Source organism: Drosophila montana, unplaced genomic scaffold (assembly GCF_035044405.1).
Source record: "Drosophila montana isolate Dmon_TW-CO22-7 unplaced genomic scaffold, ASM3504440v1 contig_2583_1, whole genome shotgun sequence".
NCBI classification, from domain to species: Eukaryota; Metazoa; Arthropoda; class Insecta; order Diptera; family Drosophilidae; genus Drosophila; species Drosophila montana.
The window spans coordinates 831,250-852,683 of NW_026997446.1; the positions used below are offsets into that span (position 1 = coordinate 831,250).

Here is a 21,434-nt window from a genome sequence, read left to right on the forward strand (position 1 = left end):
CAACAGCTGAACTAAGTGAGAGAGTGCAAAAGTTTTAAAGGGTTTTGTGCCCAGGCAATTTATTTGCGCCTGAATTCGACCGGAAAAGGTTGCTTGATTTGTGAGGGAATGATATATATATGAATAATATAAATGTGAATAAAATGAATAAGTGAATATAATTAATGAAGAGTTATAGAAAGACATTTCTCCCAATCTGTCACACTTCAGTTTACTCTCTAAGTTAATCAGCTCAGCTGTTGCAGCTTGCGGGGTATCTCCAGGTCGGACAGCAAAACATCTCAATTTAAGTGTAATATAATTTCCCTTAAAGTTTAAGCCCTGTATGCTCTCCAGCCTAGTTCTCTTCTCTCTCCAATAAAAACCCTTCTCCCTCTTCTAGCTGCCACAATAATTACGCTGCGAGGCGCCAGCTACGTTTCGTATCGCATCTACGACTGGAAGGATCGGGTGCACTCCTCGACAATACGCATCAGTCTGGTTTTTCGCACCAATTTTGATGACTCGGCGCTGTTCTATGCCAGCGGCGAGTCGCTGAAGCATCAGTATATTGCCGCCGCCATTAAGAATCAATCGATTCACGTGGAAATGGACTTTGGCGACAATGTCATGTCCACGGTGCTAACGGATGACCTCACACGCGGCTACTGGCACAATCTGACCATATTGCACGAGCAGCGCACCGTACGAATCATACTCGATCATCAGCAGAAGATCCTGGAGCTGCCGGCGACGGCTAGCGGTAATCTGTTGTTCGATCCGGAAATCTATTTTGGCGGCGGACCCGAACTAAACAAGAAGAAGGGCCTCATCTCGCACAACAATTTTGTGGGCAGCCTGAAGTATGTCTACTACAATGACATTTCCATACTGTACGAGCTGCAGCGCGGCAATCCCAAGGTGCACTATCATGGTGAGTATTGTCAGGGCGAAGCTGAGGGAAGGGTTGCGAGGGGATCTATGTGAGAAATGTTATATTCAAGCTCAGACAAACTGCAAACTGAAAAAAACTGCTGTGATTTGTCTGTGACATGTCTGTTGATACCCTAACAGAGGACATAGCTATTTTGTCATATCATGTGCAACGTTTATAGTTAAAAATAATATTGGCATTCCGGACTCGAAGCGGTTTCTAGAAAATAATTGGATGTTATGAACATCGGACTACCTTTTTTTTTACATTAAAAAGCTTATCCTGACTGACTGTCTTAACGTCGGGCCAACGAGCGGGAAGTAGCTGGTTCAAATCTAGCAGCAATTTTGAAAATAAACGTGTGGCAACGATTTCGATGGCTTTCATGTATCTGAAGTTGGGGAATTACACATATCTGATTGCCTGTTTTAGCGTAGGATTAACAAGCGGGAAGTCGCTGGTTCAAACTCAGCAGCAGTTGTCAAAAGAGACTGGCAATTTAGGTGACTTTTAATATGTCTGTAGTATTACAGTGAATTACACATACCTGACTGACCGTCTTTGCGTCGGGCTAACAAAAGAGAAGTCGCTGGTTCAAATCTAGCAACATTCTTCCAAAATAGAAAGAGGTGGGAATTTGGGTAGCTTTTTATATGCCTGGCATAAGCAACTTTTGATCCGGATGACGTTCGAGTGTTTCTTAAAGGGTCACATTTGCATTCCCATAAAATCTCTTTCTTAAGAAAACTGCAATCTATCTGCAAGGGTATTTAATTTTCGGCTTTCCGAATATGTAATTTTTATCTTGCGTTTTTTTTTTTTGGCATTTTTTGCCAAGTGATTTTGAGAGTTAACATTCGCTCGTTGCAGGTGTCCTGGAGGCTGAATTCTTTGAGAACGAAGTGAATGTCATACCCATCACCTATCCCTTTGCGACATCACACATTTGGTGGCCCATAAATCACGCCCAAGAATTTAATATTAAATTCGATTTCCGCAGCAGCCGACCCGGCGCAGTGCTGGCCTACAGTGACGTCACGACCAGCGCCGGAAATGGCTTCTGGGAGGTAAGTGTGCGCTGAAGCATTCAAGCATATATTCGCCAGCTTATGAAATGCACACATCAGTGTGTGTCTGTGGGTGTTTTAGTGGGTGTGTGCGTGTGTGTGTGTGTGTGAACTGGACGTTGCAGGGTGGGACCAAGTTGATGTTGACGTCTACGTCGACAGCGACAGCAATGTGCAGCGTGTGCTTAAGACGACTTAGCAAACGATGTTTTGGGGCCAAGCGGAATGCAAATCAAATGTACATACGTCGAGTGTGTCTGTGTGTGCATGTGTGCATGAGTGTGTGTGTGTGTGTGTCTGTGTGTGTGTGTGAATGCGATTGTGTGCGTGCGTGGGCGTGCGAACGAGCCAAGCATGCAAAATTTCTGCAGCAACATTCCCCAAAACAGTTTCTCCTCAGAGAAAAGCATCAAATGTGAAAAGTAAAAGCATCAGATGTCTGGTGCCAAGGGAATGATATGCAAAATTAACTGGGCTACATAAAAAAACAGTTGCTTTAAATTTTATATCTATGCGTTTAGATGCGTTTAGAACCCTTTACATAATCCTCCCAGTTCTATCTATAGCAGACTTTGCTGTTGTCTCTACAATTGCAAGCGCCTTGTCCCCACTTCGAAACTTTAACTTGTTGAGAATTACAAGCGTCAAGCAAGGAAACATGCGTCCAGCAAGGACACTTTCAGCATTAGCAAAAGAGTTTCGCCTTTTGATTTTACATTTAATTTAGAATTTCCTTAATCAGTGTGCTTTTGATATTTTGGTTATATTTTGGTTATAACATTTTTATTTTTGAGCCTTTTTTGCAAATATATTGGAAAACTTGTTTAGTTCAGATAGCTCAGTTAAAGTTTCTTGATCGTATATAAATTAAGGCCCAATATTGTATATAAATTAAGGCCCAATATTGGAGTTTCGATGCTTCGTTCAGAATAAGTTCGAATGAACGGGTCACTTAAATGAACTACTGAGCTACTGAACTAGTTCAGTGATTTGTGAACTCTTCATTTAACTAACTCGTTCAGTTTTTAGTCGGAGCAAAACGAATCGTTCCCAACATAAGGAATCGTTCATGGTCAACTAAACCAGTTGCTAGGCGGAAAATATCGTTTATGATCAACTGAACTAGTTAAAAAAACGGGACGATTTGGTTCACGTGTCGAATATGACCGAAGGAATTAAACGAATCAACAAAATGAACTAGAATTTCCTACTCCAACAAATATTGTCAGCATATATTGTTTTACAGAAAACGTAGCTCAGCAACTTGATCTATCCCTCTCTTTGCTTCTCTTTGACTCTCTCCATTTGCCTCTCCCTCTCTCTTTCCTCTCTCGCTCTCTCGCTCTCTCTCACTCTCTATCTCCCTCTCTCTTACTCTCTATCTCTCTCTCCCTCATCTGCCTGTCCCACTTAAATATTAAATGTGCTTGTCATTCCGGCTCTTCTGTTTTCTTCCTGAATAGATTTATGACTTTGACGCAACAATTTGAATAAAAATATGATGCATTTATTATGATTGCGCAATCGAAATTGCGCAAAGCCAACGAATGCGTTGCATTGAAAAGTGCTTTATTGCTGGCCACAGAAACTGGCCTCAGCAGCTTAATGCCACTCAACGTGCAACGTGCAACGTCCGCCCAAAATGCCCACTTCAGCAGCTCAGAGCTACTTGCCACACACACACACACACACATACACAATACATGCATATGCTTGATTATGCAAGTGAAGTGTGCGTGTGTGTGTGTGTGTGTGTTTGTTTAAATGTCAGTGGCATTTATCTATATTTAAACAAACAAACGTCCTGGCCTCGAACGTTTATTTGGTTACTTGACATTTTGGAAATTCACTAAGGGAATAAATATATACACAAAACACAAGCACACACACACACACACACACACACAATACAAATGCATACGTGTGTGTGTGTGCATCTGCAATATTTATTTGCATTTTATTGTTGACTTTCTTGCTTTTGATTGCAAAGTCCCCCGAAAATAAACTTAAATGTCAATAGAAATGCCTCACGACCTGAAAGGGGGGACCGAAAAGTCGGGCAGGGAAGGGAAGGGTATTCGGAGCTTGTGGAAAAACAAATTGCTGGCCATCTCGTTAAATGTAATAGCAATGAATATTTATGCTTGAAAGCCGTTTAATTTGCCATTTGGCTTTTTGGCTTATTGAAATTGCCGGGCGATTTATGTGTGGTCGCAAAATTAATACGAAATTGATTGCACATATGCCAGAAAATGTTAATAATATATATATATATATTTCTGGGGCACAAATTGCAATTGCCAAATGTTGTGTTTTAAGTATTCGTTTCATCGCAAATCCAACAACATATTGATCTATATTTCATTTCTGAAAAACGCATCTGCTGCGCATTTTATTTATTTATTTATATATTTACTGTTTGTCGAACTGGCCACAAAATTACCACCTGCGATTTGCGCAGCAGCGTTTAGCAAACTAATAAATTCTCTTCTGGGGCCATCCCCCCTCCCCCCAAAAAAGTAGGCAACACAAAATGTCAGCTCGTATAATTGACAGCGGGACAGCTGGGCCTATATATGTATATAAAAACTTTCCGCCCGCACAAATCGCAAATCGTGAATCACAAATCGAAAATCGAATTTATTGACAGTCGCGCAGCAAATGGTCGAAATAGTCAAATAGCAACAGCAACAACAGCGAGGCGACAAATAACAAGCAAGTTTGCTCTAGTGGGCAGTGAACGACTAGGAGATGCCCTGCTGCCATTGAAAACATTCCAAATTTCTGCTATACACAAAAACAAACACACACGAATGCAAGCCAAGCACTTTATGTTCTGCTGTCCTTCTTCTCCTCCTACTCCTGACCTATACTTGGGTAATCCTTGCTTGATTAACTTCGGTGCTTATAGTCCGATCTTTATAAAACTTTGAGTGCTTATAAATGGCATAAGAAAGTGTTTGCATACCAAAGAGCAGGCGCTCCACGTTTAGAAAAGAGCTTTCTTCAAGTTTTGGGAGCATGTGGGAAGTATCAACGACGTAAAATATACCTTATCTTATTTATATACAATACGAGAACCCATATAAGAAGTTTGGTGTATATGTCTTGGTCTGCATGTCGTATAGCAGAATTTAAATTTCCAATTTCCAATCTGTAGCTCTTATAATTCCCGATATCGAGCACTTCAGACACAGACGGACAGACAAGGAGACATGCCAGAATCGCCCCAGTTCCTGCTCCTGGTCAAGAACATATATTCTTTATAGGGTCAGAGTTGCCTCCTTCTCCTTCACTTACCAAGAAACAATCTACCCCCTTTAACCATTTTCCATATGGTACAAAAACCATTTGAAATATTGTCAGTGTATGTGCGAGTGAGCGCTTGTGTGTGTGTGTGTGTGTGTGTGTGGTATTTGCTTTAAAATATAACACGCTGCCAAAAGTCTAATGAAATATGCAATAAAATTTTAGTGTTTGGCAGTTTGCATAAGCGCGACAGCAGCGCAGCGCGGCGTGGCGCAAAAGCGCAATTCACAATAAGCAGCGGGTAAATAAAAGCAAATAAATAACGAATACGAATATGTGCAATTCCGGGCCAATCGCACATGCGGGTCGTACGTCTTCAATATGAGCACAAACAAGTTAAATTTAATTCCATTCTTTTTTTTCCACTATTTTATGTACAATGCATGAAAGCTGTCGTATTACTCGGGGATATGGGCAAACAAATACTGACACGTTACGTGACATAAAATAAAAGAGGTTTTCATCTGCAACCCGATAAGTGAGTGAGGCATTTTGGGAAACAGCTCAGAGAGCTTGACAGAAAAAACGACTACGACTTTGATGGGAAGAGAATAAACAGCTGAATTTGGGCAAGTGAGCAAATGCTCTCTACGGATCATCTCAAACTTTCTTACAAGGCATTGCAGATGCTCTGCAAGTATTAATAAAAGCCGACAATTATGGATGATACAGCCTACAGATCCTGTCTAGAAAAGTTTCAGATGCCAGAGCACATTTTGGGAAGCTTCAGTACGTTGAGACTTGCTCCCTATTTAAGACTCAGTCTTAATCAGAGTTGGGGGCTGTTAGACAGGGCATATTCTGTGAATTTATGCAAGCATTTAGATGGGAAAAAGATCTTGAATTCAATGATAGAGTGAACAGAGAGAGAGGGGGTGCACAATAGAACCAGTTTTTCGCGCTGCAAGAAGCTTTAAATAATAATAATTAAAATAATTTATCTGTACAGAAAAAAGAAGGCAAAGAAAGACTAAATACTCTAGCAGGCATAAGGCTTACAAGTGACCATATACAAATAGGCTTACAATGCCATAGTTAAAATTACTTCGCTTTGATTGTATTTTTTTGATATGTTAGAGGGGTCAGCATATATTGGAAAACTATAGATATAGACGTCATAAGAAAGATCGCTCGAAAATTAAGTTTTTGAACGAAGAAATTTTTTTAAGACTTCAAGAGATCTTGGCCAAGCCAGCCTACTAGTAATTTCTTTATACTCCTCACAAATAGGCAAAAGCTGATCAACATCGGACTGATTACATATATCATATAGCCATAAGAACAATGGGGCGAAAGTTTAGTTTTTGTATGAAAAACTTTCTTGTTTATAAAGTTATTTAGACTAACCCGGGCATTTACACCTCTATTCGGAGATTCGGTCGAAAATTAAAATATATATTTAATATCTTGGCTAACCCGGATATTTAAAAATGGGTAAACAGGGTATATTGTATTTTTTCAAATGTATGTAACAGGCAGAAGGAAGCATCTCCGACCCCATAAAGTATATATATTCTTGATCAGCATCAATGGCCGATTCGATCTAGCCATGTCCGTCTGTCCGTATGTATGAACGCAAGGATCTCAGAACCTATAAGAGCTAGAGACTTGAGAGACTTGACATAGCTGTAGGTCCTCCTAGTGCCCGCGCAGATCGATAACTTGCCCCGTTTCCAAGTAATCGATAAAAATCAATATCGAAATTCTGTTTTTTTTTTTTTTTTTAGCAATTTCGGCCAATAAAATGAGCTAGAGTCACCAAACTTGACATGTAGCTTCTAGAATAGTATATATATATATCAAGTATCTTTCATTTTATACCTATCGCCTGTTGGATGAAGATGGTTCAGGGTATCCCCTAATCGGGAGCTTCCGACTAGAACCTCTTACTTGTTCAATATAACCTCACCAAATTCAGTAATTGCGATACAAATTCTACACTTTTTAGAAAAGCGTTACATTTAAATGCATTTAAATTAAATAAAGTAATAAAAGAATTTCGGCAACTGTGCACCAATTGGTGGCATGGTGCACACACGCACCAAGCGTACGCAATTCACAGATAAACACAAATTGACCCATTTGAACGGAAATTACAAAAATGCTATTAGAAGAGTTATAAACATGGCTGAAACTCTTAATGCCAGGGCTTAAATAAAGCAATATACACATAAATTATGCACAATTATGCAGTTTTATTCATATAAAGAGCGTGACGGGGGAGGGAGAGGGAGCTAAAGCGGGCGTCATATTAGTTCTAATGGGAATTGAGCGTGTCATAAATGGCACTAGCCGCGCCCTCCCCCCTTCCCGCCCCCCTTTGACTCATTTTGTTGCTGGCTAACAATTTAACAGGCCCGCATTTGATGCCGCTTTGATGTATTCTGTGCGACTACGCGGCGTATGCGTAATATGATTTAAGCGCTGCTAATGCACAAAGGCATTTCACAAATTCAAATATGTGTGTGTGAGTGTGTGTGTGTGAGTGTGTGTGTGTGTGTGTGCGAGTGTGTGTGTGTGCGTGTGTGCGGGAGCGTGTGTATTTTATGGGCATTTTGGCAATTTTGATTTATTTTCCAGTTTGAACTCCAAATGCTAACAGAGTTTTGTATTTTTTCTCTCCATGTGTGTGTGTGTGTGTGTGTATTTAACATGTGCTGCGTTTGCGATTGCGATGACAAAACTAATATTTGGCAACATGCTAATGCTGGGCCTTGCACCTGCACAACGTGCAACATCCGTCGCTGACAACTGCAACAACTACGGCTGTCGATAACGTTGCGCCGGAAATGTAAAACTAACGGAAATTACAAAATGGCTGCCGCTGGCCAACACCCGCCCCCACACGCACAGATACGTTTAAGCTCAGACAAGCTGAGCTTCGATCTGGTGCCCGATGTCAACAACAATATAACCCACTCGACGACCATTAAAATCAATCGCGCGACCTCCTGGCACAGCGTCGAGCTGGACTATAAGCAGGGCGAGATACGATTTACGGTGGACTATCGCCATACGCTCAGCCAGATGTTCGGGCTGACCTTTAACATTGGCGACAAACTCATTATTGGCAGCAGCTTGAAGTCGGCGGCGATGGGCCTGGTGGGCTGCATTCGGGACATCGAGATCAATGGGCATCTGATTGAGCCGCGGCATGTGGTCAAGACGGAGCGCGTCGTGGGCGAGGTGGCGCTGGACAATTGCAACTACATTGATCCCTGCAAGCGGCCGAATACTTGTGAGCATGGCGGCAAGTGCTTCGTGAAGGACGATCGCGTCACCTGCGACTGCAAGCACACGGGCTACATTGGCAAGAATTGCCATTTCACCAAGTACCGCAAGACCTGCGAGGAGCTGGCCCTGCTGGGCTTCACCAAGTCCGATGTCTATCTGATTGACATCGATGGCAACGGCGTCTTTCCGCCCGCCCACGTCAAGTGCGACTTTCAGAGCCTGGAGAACGCCACCAAGACCATTGTCGAGCACAATCTGCCCAGCCAGGTGGATGTGCGCTCCGCCCGCGAAACCGACTTCAGCTTCAACATTCGCTACAGAGAATTCTCCCCGCATATGCTGCAAGAGCTGATCTCGCACTCGCTCTACTGCACACAGTACATCAAATATGATTGCTATCGCGCCCAGCTGGAGCTGCACTCGGCCACTTGGTTTACATCGTCGGCCAAGAATCTCACTGTCGACTTTCTCGGCAATGTCAAGAGGTAAGCGATTTTAAGCTACTCAGCTGTCAAGTGCGTGGCATTTGTAATTTACGTGACACCAATTTGCACAGCGCACAGTGGGGCAAATTAGCAAAATATTGCAATAACTTATTGACTACATTTAAATATGAAGAGCTTTTGCTTAAATTACTTTTGCATTTGTTTATGAATTTAGATACACATATTTTCAAAATTTCTGCACAGTGGGCCAAAAAGGAAATATTTAATACAAAAAAACAAGTATATTTATATTTAAATAACTTTTGCTGATATGCATCTAGCATTTATTTCTGTATTTGGTTCATATTTGAAAATGGCTGCACAGTGGGCCGAAAAGGCAAATTATCGAGTAGAATAAATCATCCTCAAGATCTTTCCTTTGACCAAAATAAAAACCCAGTGCATCTATCTTCTACATATTTTTACAAATACATGCGCAGTGAGTAAAAAATTCTAGTTCTTCGCAATATTGATAAAAATGTTTTTATAAAAAGATTGACTTATTAAGCATATTTCAATATAATGAATTTCGCATTGGACAGTGGGCAAAGGGTATAAAATATTGTAAACAGATATTCAGTCAACACTGAAAGGACAGTGGGTCAAAAAAGCAAGGTATGGAATATACTGTACGAAGTCTTCTGACAGAAAGAATATTTTTATGTTCGCAAATGCAACTTTAGGTCAGAATTTTAGATACATTTTATTTAAAGTGTGTGCACAGTGGGCCAAAAAGACTATATAAGTGCACCTCGTTAAATTTGAGAATAATTAGCCTTGAGAACAGACCTCTCATATTTGATTTATAATCGAATTTGTTTCCATCTGAAATTGAACTCCAACATAATTGCCCGCTCGCCCACTGTGCCAGCTCGGCCTATGTCCAATTCTATGCACAAGTCGTTTCGGGAACGCGGTACCCCACCTTTAGACCCCCTCCCCGCCCTCACCCCTTCAGTGGCTACTGTTGCCACTCCCCTCGGTGCACCGCATGCCACACAATTAATGTTGCAGTCTATTTGCTTAACTTGTTGGTCTAGCACTGTGCATTGTGTGGCCCGTTCTGCTCCAGTGGCCAGCTCGCCCGCTCAGTGTGTACGTGCGGTAATCCAACAGTATAAATCCTTCATTTCAAACTGCTGGCAGTTGGGCAGCTGGGCAGTTGGGCAACTGGGCAGTCGGTTAGTTGATAGCTGGAGGAGGCCTACTGCAGCCCCCTGGACAACCCATCGTTGGCATTTCAAATGTAAACGAAACTTAAATTAATTGCTCGAACATGCATAATATAGGCGCCTGGGCCTACACTTAATGCTAACTGACATATTTATTCACACGGGAAGGCAGCCCACAGACCTGAGGCACACACACACACACACACACACAGACAGAGAGACAGACAGTGAGATAGACAAAGCGAGTCACTTTCATATTGCTTCGATTTGCGTACATTTGTGTCAGCTGCAACAACAACTTGCAACTGCAACCCGGGCTCAACTCTCAAGCCATGTCCACAATTGTCATGCCACTGTGAATGTGTGTGTGCGTGTGTGTGACTGTTGCGTAATTTGTCATGCTGCTTGGCCTGCTGCTCGTCCAGCATCGAGTGACCGCCTGCTGCTGCTGCTGCTGTTGGCTCATCTTTTGAAATTTGATTTTTCATATGTGCACGCACAAAACTGTTGCCTACTTCTTAGCGCACGCAACCGCCCCTCAGCCCCGCCCACTGCAAAACCCATTGGCTAAGTTATGTGTGTGTGTGCGGCATTTGTTTCTATTCATTGGAGCATAACATTTTATGACGCCGAAAGCCCAACCGAATGTTGCATAAACCGTACAGCTTTTTAATGGCCGAATTAAAGCTACCCTTTCACGAGCCTAACAAATATTTTGCTTATACTTTAATTGAAGGCTTATTTGGAAATTCTCGGGAAAGTTCTATAGAAGGGTTAGCTTTGACAAGTAGTTTTTAGTTAAAAAAAAACAGATGGGAATATGATTCTTTTTTTATGACTTTTTAAAACATTTTCTCTTTAACATTTACTGGTTTATAAAAACATGCAAGCTCATTTATTAAATTGTTTCAAAAACAATTAAATGTAAATATTGAAAATTCATTATAGTTTAAATATATTTTCCGACGTTGTGTGGATCAAATATTATTGAAAATATGAAATATGAAAGTGCAAAGACGAAACCCGACAGTTTATATAATTCGCAAATTCGCCATTCAAATATTTCCCCTTAAAAGAACACCTATTTCTTGATTGAAATTTTAAAAAATATATTTTTTTTGCGCCCGGGGATTCGATCCCAATAATTTGCGCTCAACGTGCCGACGCTTAGCCTTTTGCGCTCTTCAATCTAGTTGTAATTTTCCAATTTATTTTCATTTATTATTCTCGCTCTTTTTTGTGAATAACAACAATTGAAATAAACAAATTGGCATTAAAAGCCACGCAGTCTCATGCTGTCTCGTATAAAAAGAATAATTTTATTGCTTTTTCTACCAAAATTGACCAGCGTTTTCCAGAATTTTCCAAGGCCAAGCTTACTTTCAACCCCAAAAGAAGCTTTAGGCTGATTCTTCGTCACCAAGCAGATATAGATAGATATAGTTTAGATATTCATACCTTTAGCATACTTTTTGAATGCAACTTCAGTTATATTTATATAAATACATGTCTCCTTTGAAATTCTTAGCACTTAAGTCTTACGTCCATTGAGTTCAAAGCTATTTTTACTGATATAGCTTATTAATAATTGGAAAGGAATCAATGGAAGTCACTTAAAAGCTAAACAGCTATTAGCTCACATAAAAACATATCTATTTTTTTTTTATTGAAAAACAACACGGAGCCCAAAACTTTTATGCCCAACGCATTGGAAGTTCTATATATATAGAGGGGCACGAAAAAATTTATGGCAAATACCAAAGTAAAACATATGAAAATACAAAATTGCAAAAGTGCGAAAACAAGAGCAAAACATAAACACGCACACACACAGCTGCAGATTTGTGTGTGCGTGTGCGTGGGCATAAAAGGCTGAGTTGTATTTATGTCGGGCAAATATGTTTCCGGCTCAGCGCTAATAAGGTTTATGACTGAGCCTCGCTCATCTGTAGCCCCATCTGTGTAGCCACGTGTGTGTGTGTGTTGGTGTGTGTGTGTGCGCTGTTGCCATATTGTCGAACAACTCTTTTTCAACTTTTGCTGGATAATTTTTCTTATGGGCGGCCTTTTTAAAATGAATGACTTTGTGCACAAATTTAGTCTTTACGCCTAATTTCTTTGCGAAGCTCCAGCAGAGTCGAAAGGGTATTAGCGGGCGGCCAAAGGGTTCAGGGTTCGGGGCTCGGGGTTCAGGGATGGCACTCCTCTAGCACTTTGACAATACATCATGCGCAGCAAAGTAGGCAACAGCTGCTGCCAGTTGGGTTTTTTTTCCTCCCCTCCTTCCAGTTGCTGCTTCGGTTCGGTTCGGTCTGCGTCACTAATTTCCGCTTTCGGTAAATCAATTCTGGAGCCTAAATAGCACTCGATTCTTTTAAGTTTATTTTTATTTTCGTACACTCCTTTTTTTGGCTGTTGTTTTGTTTTTTTGTGCAACTGCTTTGAACGAATGGCTTTCTGCTTGGCTACAGTCAGAAATATCAAAATGCGTTTTAGCACAATTCCAAACCAAAATTTGTTAGTGTGTGTGTGTGTGTGTGTGTGTGAGGGAGAGTGCGTGTTTATACAGTCGAGCCATAAGTCTGGGAAAAGCAGCAGCAAAAAAATGAAGGGAAACTGTAGCTTGCTCGACTAGCAGTTATCCTGTAACGAGAGGTCTGTAGCAGACATTGTCGCTTCTTTTCTCCCAAAGACCCAGCAAATAGAACAAGAGCTTTAATAAGTTCTATGCTTATTGTCCTATCCCTATAAAACTTGCGGAGCTAACAAATAGCATTAAAATATGTGTGTATGCCAAAATTCAGGACTGTGCCTATTGATTTTGTGTTTAAGTGTAGCTAGATACCAAAATAAAGTAAATATTCTTGATCTGAGTATGCCCTACAATAACCTCAATACCAAACATAGCCTCTCTGTCTTTATACTCGATTGATTTCTCTCCTTAAAACACTTTCACAACACACAACACTTTCTCCATAGAAAGTGTTGTCCAAGCAGACAAGAAAACACAAACTCATTTGACATCTAATATACAAGAATATTCCATATTTAACCGATATATATTTTTTATAGAGTTATGTAGATATGCCGACAGACATAGAGGCAGATGAACTGTGCAAGTCCTCATAGTCCTGCTCAAGTTTAAATATATTTCACCAGATCGTGAAAGCATATTTCAGCTTATTGCAAACTTTTCCACACACGCATATACCCCTACTTTAACTCACTTGCATTGCGTACAGGGTATACAAAAAACGAGTTAGCTTGCAGTTCCTCTCTTATTTTTTGTTGCTGTTGGCTCAACTTGTGCGTTTGCGGGCAGGCAGCCCATTGAGCCATCCATCATTGGATCGTAGTTTGGTCTTTACTCATTCAAAATTTGACAGCATCGTTTGTTTGTTTGTTAGCTGTGGTCCGTCGTCCCTCGTCCTGGCTGTGGAAGCAGCCAAAGCGGAAACGGATGTGGCACATGCATTGCAAACCGCACACACACGAGCCAAAAGCAGACCACCAAAAAACCAACAAAGTCGAGCAATGTTTTGGCTTATAGCTATACTCTGTATTGTTTTTACAGAGGTAAACAATAGCTGCAGCTGTGCGGTTACTTTATCAAATTAAAGGCAAAGCACACAAAAGCCGAGCTACGCTTCAAGCAATTATCATGCGACAAACGTCGCCTAGCACACAATATGCCCACACACAAAAATGCCGAGCATGAATTGCCAAAGGAAATCGAACCCGAACCTTCATTTAGAGTGGACTCGTCAAATTGCCGGCAGCTCTGTCGACAGCGGCGTCTCAAATACATGCAAATGTATGCGTGGCGCTGGTTTTTTTTTCTTAAAATATCTTTCAACTCTTTTTCCTGTCAGAGGCGCCTGCCCGTGTTCCGTGAACAAGACGTGCGTGGACCCGAATCAATCATGCAACTGTGATGTGAAGGAGAACAAATGGAATTCGGATGAGGGCTACTACCAGGAACCACACAGTTTGGGCATCACCAACATGTACTTCCTGCAGCAGAAGGACCTGGACGATGAGGCGCAGGGTCGCATCACGCTGGGCCCCCTGGAATGCGTCGAGACAAGTGAGTTGCAGCCGTTGGCGACAAAGCCCATAGCCCACAGCCCACAAACAACTAACTAAAATTGCGGCACACAGATACCCAAAAGTATGTGGTCACCTTTACCACATCGCAGTCGTACATTGAGGTGCCCGGCTGGCGCAAGGGCGATATTGCCTTCTCTTTCCGCACCACGGGCGAGAAGGCCATTCTGCTGTTTCAGCCGCCAATCCGTGCGCATTATCCCTCCTTCATGGTGGCCCTCACGGGCGACTATCAGCTGACGTTCAATTTCACCCTCAGCACGGGCACCACACGGGAGCTGGTGATTAACTCACATCGCAGGTGAGTCTGTCAAACATATCTCTCTCTTTTCTATATATAAAACTGTCCAGACTGACTGATTGATTGATTGACTGGCTGACTGACTGACTAATAATCAACGCACAGCCTCAACCGCATGAGTTTCAAACCTTAATTTTGTCTGTCAAACAGGTCTTCAATTTATATATATAAAATTGGCTGATTGATTGATTGACTGACCGACTGATTGATGATGGGCATACAGCCTCAACAACATGAGTTTTAAAGTCCAATTAAGTCTGTCAAACAAATCTCCACTTAATACATATAAAACTGACTGATTGATTGATTGACTGACTGATTGATGGTGGGCATACAGCCTCAACAGAATGAGCTTTAAAGTTAAATTGAGTCCGTCGAACAGATATCCATTTAATATATATAAAACTGACTAATTGATTGACTGACTGATTGATAATGTGCACACAGCCTCAATAGCATGAGCTTTAAAGTAAAATAAAGTCTGTCAAACAGATCTCCATTACATATATTTGTATATATACAATTGACTGATTGATTGATTGACTGACTGGTGATTAACCGCCTTAGCAAGCTGAACGAGCTCCTACAAACAGATCTCCATTTCCTATATACACAACTGATTGATTGATTGACTGACTGACTGATCGGCGCTGTATCAACCATATAAGATTGAAAAGTGAATTACGAGAGACAATTTTTTTATCGCCCAGGCAAAGCCGGGTAATATTGCTAGCCATGTGTTGTTGCCACGCCCAATGATATATCGATTCGTTCTAATTGTTCTCAGGTTAAATGGCGGCGAATGGCATAAAATATGGATAGACTACAACCAATATCATGTGCGCTTCATGATAAACACCGATTACCAGATGCTCGATTTGCTGCCCGAGGAGGAGTTTGGCCCATTCGAGGGCAGCATGTACATCGGTGGCGCCACATTGTAAGTACAGCTTTGATATAGTAGGAGTCTAGCAACGGTTAAATGTAATCAGCCTTGGAATGGGCCACTCGCATTCCCAATCGTTTTTATGGCTGCTTGCAACGCAGCAGCAGCAGCTGTAATAATAACCACAGTGCAAAAACTCGCGGCCGCGCTCCAATGGTCACCATTCGCTGGCCATTGGCCATTGCGGTCTGTGCAATTTATTGCGGCAATTACGTTTTAATTATAAACGCGCGACTAACTGGCCACCAACAGCAGCAGCAGCAGCCCAGCCAGGCAACAAAGACACTCAAAGGCGACCAAAGCGTAGCCCAAGGGCTGCCAACTGTCTCCATGCTGACGAGTGCAACACACCCAAATCTCATTGCGAGGCGTTTCCTGTGATTATCTGAGCAGCTAGCTAACTAGACTTTAGCTAACTAGACTGTTGACATTTTTGAGCAATTCAACAATTTGAATCCAACACTTCAAAGTTTTCATTAAGAATTAACAAGGGCTGCACTTTACGGACTCTGACTTTGCTTTTTTTATTTCTTTAGTGAAATTAAGAAGCATTTTACAAGTAGTCAGAGTCCGTAACACATCTTTCAGCCTAGATCAAATGCATATCAACATCTTCTAACCTAGCCAAGTGGCAATTAAAGCATTTCACACCTAAAGAGTGATGTCTAGGCAAGCCTAGAATACTCTTCATAAGTAGGAGATGACCAATTGAATAAACATCTACTGGGTATTGGGTAATGTTGATATCCTAGGCAACAAGTTCGCGGATGAATTGGCTGGGAAGGGAGATGCTCATCTTTCTAGGGGCTTAAAATATTCTGTGGAGACACCCACTCACTAAGACACATTCTGTGTGGAGTAGACCAGGTCTTGTCAGCCATAATATTCATCTAGAGACAAACTATTAAGGCAACTAAACAGAGCAAACAACTACTAGTTAGCTTTGAAAGGAAACGAACACCCAAATGCAAATGAGCGAGGACTTCGATCTTCACAAGCTTTCTTACAAGGCATAACATACTCTGTGAAGCCTTTATAAAAGCTAAGGATTATGGAAGATACAGCCTGCACAACCTGCCTAGAAGAGTTCAAAACGCCAGAGCAGATGCTGGGAAACTGTGTTGCCATCAGTACGTTGAGACTTGCTCCTTAGGCGAGGCACTGACTTAGTACATCGAGTTGATGAATCTTAGACAGGGAATATTCTCTGCATTTATGCAAGCATTTAGATGGGACAAAGATCTATGATTCAAAAGCCAAGCGAAGGCACAACAGACGCAAGAAAACTTAATGACAATTTTATTGCCTTTTTCTTATTGTATTGAAATTGGCCTTAACATTGCTTCACTCACAATTTATATGCTCTTGCTCAGCCAATTTAATTGCTGGCAGTAGCTTAGTGGAAAGGCGTCCGCCTGGCAAACGTGAGAACTTAGGTTCGTGTCCATTCAAATCAAAAAAAAAAAACAAGTATTTTTTTTTTAGTATACAAAAATATTGAATTCTAGATAAGCAAATCGCTTTTGTGAATTTTATAATTTAACTCCAATTTGGATACGTTTAATTACATTTTCATCTTTTGACTCGCATTGACAAACAATTTTATGGAACTCTTTCATCTAAGCAGCAAAATGTTCGTAACAAATCTCTTTGCTGTTTATCATTCAGCTTAAAGCTTTATTTGAGCCAATTTGCCCACATATTGCCCGTCTGCAGCATGAGTAGATTGGGTAATCATTAATCAAAACATTGTTTATATTACATTTTTAATTCTGTTATCCAGCCAAGCACTTGTGCTGCCGTTGCCGATGCCGTTGCCGTTGCCAGGCACTGGTTTGCACCACACATCGATGCTATTTTATTCGCAAAGTACTCGGTTCAAAAGAATTGCCATAATTAAATTAACTTCCCGCTGGAAATTCATTTCAAAGTCATTATCAATAATCAAGCCACGGCTGGGCCACGGCTGGGCTAAGGGGACGGGGCGTGTAACGTGGGGCATAAAGTCGCCCACAACTCGCGCGCGTTTTTTACCCCTTTCGAGCAGCGTCGCGTTTTTTGCCCCCCTTTGGCAGTTGGCGCACTTAAAACGCGCTTATGCTTGATTGGCATAATTTATAAAGTTTTTTCCCCGCAGACACACACACACACGCGCGCGTACAGACAGACAGATGTGCACAGTCATAGATAGTATGGAGACATGTGGGAAAGGAAGAGATTTCGGTCTGGGGCACTTAACAAGCCGAGAGCATTTCGAGTGTCTGTGTGTGTGTGTGTGACTGTGTTTAATTATTAAAAATGTGCAAAATCCAATTGAGAAAAAAAAAAACAAAAAGGATAAGCAGCAAATGTGTACACATTTGCACTTAACCTCAAACCCGCAGCGGGCCGAAACGATTCATAAAATTTCGATGAGCGGTAAACACGCAAAGTAATTAACGGTAAAGTGCTGCGCTTTATATTACCCGAAACGAGCCAAAACCAAACCGAGCCGACTCGCTTTCAGTTGGCCAATTATGGAGTTCAATTTATATATATCCAAAATAAAAAGGAATACGAGAAACGGATACAGCAACAACAACAAAAATACACAAGGAGAATTACAAGCCCGAGTACATGTAATGCAATAAAAAAAAACAAGCGGAAAAGTTGCGAAAAGAGTCACGGCCAGGACATACTCTGTACATGTTTTAAGGATATTGCGAAAAGCACGATATCAAGTTCAAAAGAGTCTACAGGCCATAGACGCATTTCCCTCAAATATGAAAATTGGTTCAGTTTTAAAACATTTGAAGGACAAATTCAAATAATTCCTTAAAATTTGGTGGTTCAGTTCATGGTTTGAACCATTGACCCACATTGAGGTGATTTAAAAAACAAATATGATTCGGTTCAGCTTGAGGTTCGGATCGTCTTTCTTCAACTAATTGGCTTTGAGGTTGGGTTTACGTTAAATAAAGAATGAAAAATTCGGCTTTAAGCCTTTTTGACAAAAAATACAACCACCTCTGAGAGAGCTTACAAGGAAGCCTAGCAAAAATGTTCGGCGGTGCGGTTCAAGGTTCGAACCAATGGCTTAATTTGGGCACATTATCAACATATTATAAACTGCTTGAGAGTCGTCTCTTTATTATTCCACTTTTTTACTTTAGGGATCAGTTCATCGTACATAAAGAATAATAAGTTTTGACGAGAACCGGTTCACGGGTAATGTCAACACAAATTTGTGTAGAGTCAATTAAGAGAATTTGACACATAGGAAGCATTTACAAGCAAACCTATCAAACATTTAAGAAGGTTCTAGATTGGAACATATGGTTCGGTTCAGGTTGAGACTCGACTCGTCTTAGTACACATAAATCGGATTGAGGTTCGGTTCAAGGTCTGACGGTTCATTTCTGACAAAGTTAAGGATATACAACAAATTACAAGTACAGCCTTTGTTAATCGCTTGTTAACGCTGCCTTGCATACAGGGTATACAAATATTGAAGTACTTCCCAGTCTTATAAGGACACGGCAAGGATACAGCGAGTGGTCTGCTGTGTACAAAGTGCAGCGTAAGCCATTAAGCGGAATCAGTGCGAGCTCATAAATAAATGAGTTAATCAACATATTGACGCAGACAAGGACGAGAGGACGGGAGGAGACGGTGCGAGGCAGGACGAGACTCTACCTTAACGCAGCGGGACACGTTAAAGCAGCATGTGGAAAGCGAGCCAACTGATGGACTTTCAATTAATCCCTCGAGACAGACTGCGGTCAATATGAAGTATAACAATTTTCTGAAAATCTGGTTTATTGATCTTATTACCGAAATGACTTTTGAACTAATTAATTGAACAAAGGTTCCTCAAGTGTATTTCGCTGCTGACAGCTACACAGCAAAAAATTGGCTTAAATTTTAATTGGTTTGAAAGAACTTGTATTTCCTAATTTCAATTGAAATAGAATACTTCTTGCTTTTGAACTAAAATTTGCATTTGGATTTCTTGCATAATGTAATATATTTTCGCTTAATATTGGAACCAAAAATGTGCCTTAAAATACCAATCAAATGTAGACTCTTTTGAATGAAGGGAAATTTTGACCGATGTCTATAATTTTGACATGAATTTCGACTAAAAAATATGTATTCAGATTTGAATGCCAGTATAATCTAGACGGAAAACCATGAAGAAAAAGCCACGCTTCGTAAAAATCAAATGAGATTTGACCAAGTTATGGGTATGGGAAATTTTGACCACTGTCTATAAACGAATCTTGGGGTAAGATTTTGACATGAATTTCGACTAAAAAATTTGTGTTCAGATTTGAATGCCAGATTATTCTTGAGGGAAAACCATGAAGAAAAAGCCAAACTTCGTAAAAATCGGATGATATTTGACCGAGTTATGGGTATGGGAAATTTTGACCCAGGTCTATATACGAATCTTGGGGTAAGATTTGGACATGAATTTCGAGTAAAAAATAGGTGTTCAGATTTGAATGCCAGATTAATATAGAGGGAAAACCATGAAGAAAAACCCAAACTTCGTAAAAATCGGATGAGATTTCACCAAGTTATGGGGGTGGGAAATTTTGGACCATGTCTATATACGATTCTTGGGGTAAGATTTGGACATGAATTTCGACTAAAAAATGTGTGTTCAGACTTGAATGCCAGATTAATCTAGAGGGAAAACCATGAAGAAAAATCCAAACTTCGTTAAAATCGGATGATATTTGACCGAGTTATGGGTATGGGAAATTTTGACCCAGGTCTATATACGAATCTTGGGGTAAGATTTGGACATGAATTTCGAGTAAAAAATAGGTGTTCATATTTGAATGCCAGATTAATATAGAGGGAAAACCATGAAGAAAAAGCCAAACCTCGTGAAAATTGGATTAGATTTGACCAAGTTATGGGGGTGGGAAATTTTAGACCATGTCTATATAGGATAAGGCAGCTCAGCGTTGAGTGCAGGGTATCACCTAGTCGGAAACTTGCTGAGCACAGGGTATATGCTAGGGAGACCCTCGCTGAGTGCAGTATACCTCCTAGTAGGACACTTGTTTAGCACAGGGTATTGCTATGCAGTTGGCTCCAATTGAGCAAATACCTAGCTTTGGGTGGTTTTAAAATGTCAGCTGAATATAACGAGATGGGGAGAGAGTTGCTGTCGCTGTCCCGCTAATGATGGTTGTAATCGGCTTTTTGTCAGCGGTGCGTCTGGGCCTTGTTCTGGCCGTGTCATGTTGTTTAGAAAACAGCAGCTGCAGCACCAGCAAACGCGCGATGTCCTGCTGCTGCTCTGGGTGTGTGCGTGTCCGTGTCCGTGGCCGTGTCCTGTTGATCATTTGCATGGCCATCGATTACCCGGCGGATGCAGCAGATGCCATGGGCACCCCAAAAAACACAGACAACTGGCATGCCAAATATGCGAATTATTCGGCCAGCAGCAGGAAACAGGACAGCGACGTCGATTGCCAACGGGCAAAAATGTGTCACTGTCCCGTGTGTGTCCTGTGTGGGTCGGGTGTGTCCTGTGTGTTGGGTGTGTCCTCCGTGTCCTGTGTGTCGTGTGTGTTGCGCGTGTCGTCGCAGCGGCCGTGAATGAATGAAAAGTGCTTAATTGCTTGTGACGGTGTTAAATAAATTCTTAATTGCTTCGCACTTTGCGCGTTTGCAACGTTAATAGGATTTCCGCCCGCTGAACATAGCTCTGCAGCTGCAGGATGCCTCATGCCCCGCCACGCCCTGCCCCTGTCTATAGGCTGTCAAAATTCTTTCATTTTATTGCCGTTAATTTTGTGCAAGTTTTTATTTTATTTTGGCCAGCCAGCCAGGCAGCCAGCCAGGCAGCGTGCAAATCCTTTTAGCCAAGTGTCAGCCAGTCACACGGCACATCATTTGCA

At 41.3% G+C, this 21,434-nt stretch overlaps 1 protein-coding gene across 4 annotated transcripts in view; it reads left to right on the plus strand.

Moving 5' to 3' along the window:
• axo (axotactin) overlaps positions 1-21,434 on the plus strand; it is a 74,425-nt gene that overhangs the window by 13,865 nt on the left and 39,126 nt on the right. For all 4 annotated transcript variants that reach the window (XM_064683198.1, XM_064683199.1, XM_064683196.1 and 1 more), the window contains exons 6-11: positions 383-913; positions 1,784-1,980; positions 8,143-9,008; positions 14,053-14,267; positions 14,342-14,588; positions 15,376-15,528. In XM_064683198.1, the coding sequence (XP_064539268.1) occupies positions 383-913; positions 1,784-1,980; positions 8,143-9,008; positions 14,053-14,267; positions 14,342-14,588; positions 15,376-15,528 (2,209 nt within the window). The remainder of the gene's footprint in view (positions 1-382; positions 914-1,783; positions 1,981-8,142; positions 9,009-14,052; positions 14,268-14,341; positions 14,589-15,375; positions 15,529-21,434) is intronic.